Source organism: Limulus polyphemus, unplaced genomic scaffold (assembly GCF_000517525.1).
Source record: "Limulus polyphemus unplaced genomic scaffold, Limulus_polyphemus-2.1.2 Scaffold1552, whole genome shotgun sequence".
NCBI classification, from domain to species: domain Eukaryota; kingdom Metazoa; phylum Arthropoda; class Merostomata; order Xiphosura; family Limulidae; genus Limulus; species Limulus polyphemus.
Window position 1 is genome coordinate 248,300 of NW_013667162.1, and position 10,055 is coordinate 258,354.

General features: G+C 37.7%; 1 protein-coding gene across 1 annotated transcript in view; it reads right to left on the reverse strand.

The window, feature by feature from the left end:
- The window catches only part of LOC106464065 (NAD-dependent protein deacetylase sirtuin-3-like), a 21,756-nt gene that overhangs the window by 8,597 nt on the left and 3,104 nt on the right, over window positions 1–10,055 (reverse strand). Inside the window, exons 2-3 of the mRNA XM_022391727.1 lie at window positions 2,253–2,442; window positions 1,439–1,594 (exon numbers count right to left, since the gene is read on the reverse strand). Coding sequence (XP_022247435.1) covers window positions 1,439–1,594; window positions 2,253–2,442 — 346 coding nt within the window. The remainder of the gene's footprint in view (window positions 1–1,438; window positions 1,595–2,252; window positions 2,443–10,055) is intronic.

Here is a 10,055-nt window from a genome sequence, read left to right on the forward strand (position 1 = left end):
CCTCCATTCCTACCAGTGCTCTAAAGTCATCTATTTTATTTCTTATACTTCTAGCATTACAATAGTATAACTACTTCTATACTCATTTCCTATTCTAAACTTTTCTTTGCTTATTAATGTTTTTGCATTTAGCTTTTCCTGGTCCTCACCACTGTCTAGTCCTAGTTTAAAACTTCCTTACAGCTGAGTTAATAGCCTTAGCAAACAAATCAGCCCCTATCCTATTTAAATGTAAACCATCCATTACAAAAAGCTCCCTTTCGATGACAAGGAACCCACATTGAGACGGCTTGAATGGGTAATGAAGAAAAAGTTTAACATGGTTTAGCAATCAACACTTTAAAGCATTTAGACAAAAACAACAACAACAGGATGACTGAGGCACAGCTGTCAATGAGTTTACTAATGATTTAACCCTGTGGAGAAGTGAGTGATCCAAAGGAAAGAGCCACATAGAATCTTAGCTGTTTGTATGATCGATCTGAGGAGGTTGCATAGGAAACATTCTCAACATGTCTCCTGGTTACTGTGATGAAATACTTGTCAAGAAGTTTATCGAGCAATTTCATGCATACAGCACCGCATGATCTTGGGAACATCTCATCTCTCAAAAAAGGGAATTTTTTAAATCAACAAAGTTTAAAGTGGTCTTACTGAACTATACAATAGAGCAGATGAAGAAACCGGTAATAGTAGCAACTATGAACCAGTTCCAGAATCATTGATGACACCTAGGATTGACAAAAACAAACTGATATGTCCACCAATTCCACTATCCCTCATGCCACAAAATGTCATGGAGCAGTGACCATATAGGACAACAGGTCTTCCAAGGCAACAGATGGGATCCTACAGACACCAGAACTGTGATGGTAAGAGCCCCTTTCTTTCTACTACAGTTTGCCTAGCCATTGAATACAAAGTGTTTATATGCTGTTGCTCTGGCTAGTTTAAATTAGTTGAGCCTGAGTTGGAACTGGCCACAACCTTGGCTATGTGTAGCAGTCAGCTTTCGCCCAATGTCTTGATGGCTGGTTCAGTAAACCGTGAACATGGCAACATATAGTATGCTCCTGTAGAAATACACAGACTAAGTGTATATGGAGCTGCAAGAACCTCAATCAGCTTTGATGTGTGTGTAAGGCATTCTGAAAAAACGTCATTATTTCAGTCACATAACACAAACTTTGTTCTGGCAAATGTGACAAACCACACCTGAATAGAGAGGTTTTATTTGACTCGGTCTTGGTAGTTTTCTCTGATCTTGATTCAGTCAATGAAGTCTTAGGAATGGACTTACTGTAGGAATTATTGGCCAATTCTGCTTGTAAAACACATAAACTGGTCACATGAAACAAAATGCACACACACACAAAAAAGAAAACTTAAAAACTGAGCTTTCAATGTACTAAAAGTTGTCCAATCAGGAGTTACGTACCTAAAATCTGGTATTCCACTTGGAGTACTGATGCCAGCTCCAGCCATTACTACAATTTTAGTGGTGGTTGGTCTCAGAATGTGTGCAGCAATATCATCTAATGTTTTGTAATTTTCATGTTTACTGCTACTGGATGAACAGGCACGAGATGGTTGTCTAAAAATGCAAGTCAAACTTTTAGCTCCAACCATTGGTATGTTTTTCAACAGCAACAACAAAGAAAGGAAATATGTTAATACAAATGAAACAATAAGCACAAAAAGTAAACTGTCACATAGAGTTACTTAGCTATTACTAAAATGTTTATTTCTTTTACTATGTAAGAATCTTCAATTTACTGTTGTTTGACAATAGCTAATGTACCAAAGAAGTTCTGAAGTTCCATCTACAAAAGTGGAAATTTCACATTAATTTTTAAAATAATATATATAGCTATTGGAAAATGCTAACTACAAACAAATAAACTGAAATAACTACTGGACAGAGTAAGCACAAACTTATGTGCTATACACTTCTATGTCATTTGTTAAACCAGTTTCTAAACAACAACTTAAGATTAAAAAGAAAGAAGAATTAGAACATTGTTATGGTTATATCTTGACATCAAGTAAAACAAAACAATGCAACATGGTAAATATGTAACCATTTGTAAAAGTTTCAATTTGGAATATAGTTCTTTGCACTTTAGAGTTATAAAGAAAGTTAAATATAAATATTTCTGGAATCATACACAGTTTATTTGAATCTGAAAACCAAGAGACTCATTTAAAAGTAATAAATTACTTCTTGATATGTCTTCAGGTGTTTAACTTACTTTGTTTTAGAGTTCTTTTTAGTTTTAGGTTCTTCTGTTTTCTTGATGCTGAGTTCACTAAATTTCTTAACCAGGGAAGGGGAAGTTGATGTTTGACTAATCTGTGGTGGTTCAACATTTTTAGATTTTTCAGGTTTTGTTTTACTCAATTTTGTGGATTTTCCCACTGCTGCTGCCATTAAAGCACGAGCTGTAAAAATAAAAATTATTATATTCTTTTGTGTGTATATAAAAACAATTTTGGGGATAAACTGTTTACCACCTTTGAGTTAGTTGGCAAATGTTTACATACAACTGTTTTTCTAGGAGCTTCTGATAGGCCAAGAAAACAAAGCTTCACATTAGGAGATGTAAACATGTTTATTTACTTACAATACACTTTTGGATATCTACTTAATTTCAAAAAACTATTATTGATACAAACCTTTAGGTACTAAATAATTCAAGCATATTAAATATATAGATATACATCAATAAACTGCCTTGTCATACATCATTTTAATAACCACAAAGATAAAAATTCCTCTTGAAATTAAAAAAAAGCAGTCTAATAATTCCATAGAGATATTACTTTTATATAATTTTCTTACTTACTGATCTGTTTATTCAAACACAGTGCTAACAGTTATTTAGGTTTCTTAGCTGTATACATTCTTCCCACTCAGTCTAACTCTCCTCCTTGAATCTAAGTAATGGAAACCTTCGTAGATTGTCATAGGATTTATGTAACGAAATGTAGGGGTGTAACTACCAATATTAAATAACCTACCACACTGGTGACAGATGACTAACACAATACTAAGGAAATTAGAAAATAAAAACAAAAAAACTTAAATGTCAAAACATTACTACATTTACTGTTACGCATGTAGTATAGTCAGGTGCGTTATTAACCATAAAATACCAGCATGGTTTGTTTAGTATACAGGTTTAATTTGTATGGGGTCATATTGACCCCATACTGGCATTCTATAGTTAAGTCAATAATTTCAATAAGTGAATGATCAAATTGTTTCACCACAAGAAACATGAGGCTTTTCCCTTGCCTCTCAGGCAACATGCCAAGCCTTACCAAACAACTTTTTCCTCCTGTACAAGTTATTCAGTAGTGTGCCTTTAAGATAAATAGAATTCGTTTGCATAATAAGTGCCTATTGCCCAACTGGTTATAAACAGATTTCTAAATTTAGGTTTCAAATCATTTCAACTTTCATTGTGTTGGTTCCTACCAATTTCTCAGTTGCCCACATTTTACACTAAACAGTACAAAGTACCTACACATAGGAAACACCATACCTATTGAACTGAGGCCCTTTTCCCAGGTGTTCACACTTATGTTATTCCCCTGGTGAAATGATCTCTCATGGGGTATGTTCTTACAGAGCATATAACTACAATCCTCCCACTTCTAAATCCACAGTTCAAGCTCTATAAATCTTAACACATTCATCAAGAAACTTTTTTTGAAAGCAACGATATAAGAAAGAAATAATCATAGCCGAAGAAATAAGTAATAATTGCATGTACTTCTCCACTGCACAAAAGAAAATTAACTACTTATCAGCAAGTGTGATACTGTTACTGGTAGTAATAAGCTAGTTATTTAAATATCCTCTAAACAGAGGGCATCCATTGCACCACGTTTGTGATACAGTTTTACAGCCCTTTGATACATCACATCGTCGGGTGTTCATTTATAAATTTTGCCATGGAAAAAGAAATTTGTTTCTTCAGGACAGAATGTTTTATAGGTAAAAACAAAATAAACCAAAACTAATATCTTTCAAAATCGTAAATTTTAAAATGAAAACTTAAGATTTTTAGTATTTTCTTGTCAAGTTAAACTCAGAAAGACAAACAGAAATATTTTCCATCAGTGTCATTAATATTGTTACACAATATCAGAATTCATAAACTTAAGATATCATTTTTGAATAGTAGGTCAAACCCTCAGTTTCAACTCATGTTCTAACAACTGAACAACAAAAGGTCAAATTCCAAGCTGACAACTCTCATTGTTTCTCAATGTCCTCTCATTCCATTAGTGTGGTTTTAAACTTTATTGTAAATTACTTTACAAAGTCAGTTAAGAAGCTCCATTCTGGAGACATCTTGGTGGAAACATCCACAGCTAAACACAGTGAACTTCTCCTAAATTCCAAGGCCGTTGGGGATATACCCATTTAGGTGACTCCCCATGCTTCTTTGAATTCCTCAAGAGGAGTCATTGTTGAGAGGGACTTGAAGAACATCCCCGAGTCAGAGATCCTCGCTGGTTTCTCAAGCAAAGGAGTTTCAGCAGTTTGAAGGATCTCCACATGGATGTTCACATTTGGACATTTTCATCACCACATTTACCTGCTGCTATCAAGGCAGGCTATTTGAACTGTAAGGTATAGCCATATATTCCCAACCCTCTCTGATGTTTCAAGTGCCCTTCAAATGCTGTACCTCTTTCTCCTCCACCCACATAGGGCAAGATCTAAAGTGAGAGGGGTGGGTCCAGTTCACACTTGTAGGCATCAGGATTGTTTCCACCACAATGAGCACACATCACAGAACCACGACAAACTGTTAACAACAATACTTATTACCCCGAGGCTCGGAAGCTATTGTTCCCTACTCCATCTTAGACGTATGCTGCTGCACTATGCTCCACTACTATGGTGGGAGTGCAGATAGACCTTTTCATGCCTCCGTCAAATGAGGGGTCTTCTCCTGTCAATGGATAACAGAGTTGACCAGTCTATGTCTACTCCAATCTCTGTCCCCACCATTCCTTCCAGTGACTGCCTGGGTCCACCTCCTATGGCACCAGCCTCTGGTGTCCCCTAGGGTCCTTCTTCTTTAGCCCTGAGATGCAGGACAATCATTCAATCACTTCCTCAGTCACTGAATTCTAAGTCTGATGACAGAGATCTGCCCACTCAATCAAGGGCAGAATCCATGGAGATCGACAGACCTCCTTCTAGTAAAGAAAAACCTTCTAATATCAATGACATTAAGGCCTTGATCTGAAACTTACCAATACAGTCACCTTTTGGAAATTTTCTTTGTACTGGAATGACAGGTTGTGTGATGGACGAGTGCATGGAGGGGTGGCATTGCAGGTCGACCAGCATGTGCCTTCCTTTTCTGTGTCACTCGATACATCCTTGGAAGCCATTGCCATTCGTATTTCCTTGGGTTGTACCATCACTGTTTGTTCTCTCTACCTGTTTCTTGGAGAGACTTGTGATCAATCGGACCTTGATTCTCTCATTGAACAGTTGCCATCTCCCTTTTTAATCCTGGGAGACTTTAATGGACACAACCCCCTCTGGGGTGGTGGTGATTTTGATGGGAAAGGTCGTTCCGTAGAGCATATGCTCTTGGATCACAACCTTTCTCTTTTCAATACTGGAGCTTATACTTATTTTCATACACCTAGTCAGTCTTTTACTGCCATTGATCTCTTGATCTGCTCCCCTTCACTTTTCTTGGATGGTCAACAGTGACCCACATGGCAGTGATCATTTTCCTATCATTTTGAGAGAGGTGGGCTGTGGTCAATGCCACCCGACCAAAGTGCCACGATTACAGTTGGACCAGGTTGACTGGCCTTCTTCCACTGCTCCCTTCGAACTTGATCCTGCCATTGTCTGTGTGGTAACAGTGACTGACTTTATTGCTCAGGCAGCTGCTCACTTTATTCCTCGACAGGTTTTCCATGGTACTCTCGTCCATGGTGGAGTCCTGCCTGCCAGAAGGCAGGGAAGACTCAAAAACAGGCCTGGAATACCTTCTCATGGTATCCCTCTTTTTCTAACTGCATAGTTTATCAGCGAGCCCAAGCCCATGCTTAACAGGTTCGACATTAAAGCCAAAAGGAGTTCACTACTAGCTTCTCTTCTACAAGATTTGGAAAGTCACTGGGAGGCATGCTTCCCATCCCTCTTTCATCTTGCTCTCCAATGGCCAGGAAGTTGCTGATGTCCAGAGCATTGCTGATGCTCTCGGCCAAAGATTTTCTCATGCTTCTAGCACTTCTGTTTCTTCCCTTGCCTTTATGGCCATAAAATCTTGGGCAGAGCAATCACCTTTTTCCTTTCGAGCTGATCGTCTCTACGACTATAATCGCCCCTTTACAATGGTGGAACTCAAACTTGCTCTTCAGTGGTTGGATCTGATGATGTTCATTATGAGATGCTGTGCCATCTCTCTCCTGCCTCTCTTGCTATTCATCTGATTATTTTTAACCAGATCTGCCAGGAACATGTTTTTCCTGATGCTTTGCACCAGGCTATTGTACTCCCTTTCTCTAAACCTAGGAAAGATCCCAAGGTAATTATTGTCTAATTGCTTTGACTAGCTATCTCTGTAAGGTCTTAGAGAGGATGGTTAATGCTCATCTTTTTTGGTTCCTCGAATCAAACAAGCTCCTCTCGCCCACCCAGTGTGGGTTCTGTCAACAGCGCTCCACCGTGGACCATCTAATTTAATATGAAACATCAATCAGGTATGCCTTCCTCAAGAGAGAACATCTTGTCTCCGTGGTCTTTGATCTTGAGCAGGCTAATGACACTTCGTGGAGGTATGGCATTTTGCAGGACCTCCACTCCTATGGGTTGTGTGGCCATTTACCCATTTTCATTCAGAACCTTTTACTGGACAGAACCTTTTACTTTTCAGTGTCAAAATTATTGCTACACACCTTCCTCTTGCTCTTGCAAATGGGGTCTATGTCAACGACTTCCACATCTCGTGTCGGTCATTGAACATGAGGTTTACTGAGTGGCAGCTTCAGACTGCCCTCAATTGCTTGTTGAAATGAACCACTGCAAATGGTTTTACGTTTTCTTTTTACAAAACTGTTTTCATGCATTTTTGCTGCCAACAGGGTCTACACCCCGAGCTCCGTCTCAACAATGTTGTTATTTGTGTGGTCCCTGAAACAAAGTTCTTGGGTCTTATCTTTGACTGTAAGCTTACTTTCATTCCACCCGTCAAGCAGCTACATGTCAAGTGTACAAGGACTCTGAACATCCTCCGTGTCCTCTCTTCCACCTCTTGGGGAGCAGATCAATGTTCTATGCTTAGGATCTATCATGCCCTGATTCGATCCAAACTGGGTTATTGGTTTATCGTTCTGCCAGAGCCTTGGCCTTGAAAATGCTGTACCCCATTCACCATCTGGGACTTCGGCTCTGCATCGGGGCTTTTCCCACTTCTCCTCCGTCGTTTGCAACTTTCTCTACAATATGCTACCAAGTTTAGATCCTTACAACAGCATCCCACCTGGGATGGTGTCTTTCTTTCTCAGTGGGCCATGCTCTTTCAGAACAAACGTTCTGCAATTCCTCACTTTGGCCTTCGTGTACAGGCGCAATTGGCTGGATTGGAACGGGCATTGGATGACATTGCTGTCCCCAATGATCAGCCCATCCCGCCGAGCCACAGCACACCATGGCAGAACCTACAGAGTCACCCAGTTTCGAACCATCTGTGTAAATGGGAATAGAAGGATGGTTTGAAAGATGTTCAGCAAAGAGAAGATGGTACTTCCAATTACAAGTATCTGCCTTCCTCAGATGACTTAAGGAATGGTCACAGTTCCTGCGAATACCGACGTGGCCTGGTATCCAGATAAACTGGATGGAAACAGAAGGTAGAGAAAAATGGGCCAATCACTGTTGAATATTGATGAGAACTAACGTCAAGCGATTCCAAGACCAGTAGAGAGTTAAGAGAATCAGTGTAAATACTAAAATTGCTGTACTACATAGCTTCTACATGATCCACAGCAAGAGAAATAGCATACAACTTGGCAGTGAACACAGAAACTGTAGAGGGAATCCTGCGAGCAACTACCCGGCTACACCAGTGTCAGTATCAGATAAAAAAAAACGACGAGTTAAAAAACTGTGACCAATGTATAGCCTTTCCAGGACAACCTCATCCTTACGGAAACAAGATGGCCATAGAGCAATAGAAGGTTTGATCTGGAAAAGCTTGTTATAACGTTGCTCACCCTAAAGTGACTGCCAACTGGTGAGAAGCAGCATCTTCAATACAGGACTGGCACGAGCATGACAGTTCTAGAGCAGATGGACTTGGCTGCGGTGTCAGCAAGCTTTTGTGAAACTAAGTCACAATAGCCCACATTTTACTGTCGTGCCGTCATTACGACCATGAGTGGCGGCACCATTTTAGACCCATGTTTTGTAAGTACAGTGTCATTGGCAATGGTGACACTGTCCCACTTTATAGTATTCAAAAAATTTTAAGAACAATTAGTCTTTTTGATTCTATTTAATTATTTTTTTTCTGTATTTTGAACATATTTTGGTTTTAACTCAATTTATTTTTACATTTTACTACAATGTTACTGTTACCGTTTTTACCGGTTGTTTGGCGCAGATAGCCTAGTTGCTTTGGATCATAAAACACCAAACAACCAACCAACCAGTTTCCTGCAAATGAATGAGAACACATCTAAATTTTCTGTAATCCAAAGAACAGTTATTTTAAGCCTGACCCTGGAACTTAGATGTACATGTTATTGTAAAGCCCCATCTTTTCAGCCTTACCAACTCATTAATATTCTTCCTGAAGTAAAGAAACCAAAATTGCACACTATATTTTTAACAAGCCTCACCAATCTTGTACAGGTCACAGTAATCATTGTTCTTAAATTTGAAATTTGTATTTATAAATAAAGTAAAAGAGCTCTTTTTTCACCACAACTAAACATTCAGCAAAAGATTTTAATTTTTAACAACAGTCACACCTATGTCATTCCACAATATCATCATCCTCCCACACACGAGAAATCTCTACTGTAATTGATCATTTCATACTTCTCAACATTAACTCATTTACACATACAGGCTCAATAACTAAGACTCTTTTACTGCACAGTATATGCACAGTAATAAAAGAATACAATGCTACGTGTAGCAGTTAGTCAAAAACCACATTAAATGTAACAAACTATCCTGATATTGAAGAAACTATTTTTGTGTATCCTCTTCAGTCTCATGCTGTCTCAATACATGCATTTTTAATAGAATCAAGTATTAAACTTTATTATTAATACATTATGAACATGTCCTATCAAAAATTAAAAAATCTTGGAAAGCAATGCTGTCATCCTAAAAAAACAATTTTTCAAAGAAGAAATCTCTTTCTTAAAGTTATACTGACAAATTTTCCAATTCCTTTGTAAATGATTTTTCACAACAGATTCCAAAACTTTACTAACAATCAAAGACAAATAATTTAGCTTCTCATTTCCCAGGTTCTTGTTTCTCAAAACAGGAATCACATTATCAGTGTTCTTGAAATACGTCATGAGATTAATTTCATCGGAGTGCAGAATTTTATTTTCAAAAAAGCCTGTGTTATATGCAAGGCACGATTAAGAACTTCATACGTAAACCAAATAAACTTCAATATTATTTATTAACTACAATTTGAGAAATACACAAACATGATCAATGGGTAGATAATATATAAAGTAATAATTCTAATATTTATAATATCAACAATAAATTTTTTTAAAAATGGTTAACAAATATTTGTGAAAAAACATGCTACTGAAAAGTTACAAAATAATAGATTTATATATAAAACAAATAAAACTGCTGTTGTGATAGCGACATAGTTGCAAGCATTTTTTTCAATGATACATCAAATTTTATACTAATTTTCTTTCAGTGGGGTGGAGTAATTACACCCATTTACCCCTCTCCTCCTCCCTATATATATATATAAAGTATTAATGTAGGAGAATGACATATCTTTACAAAAGTTAAAACGAGA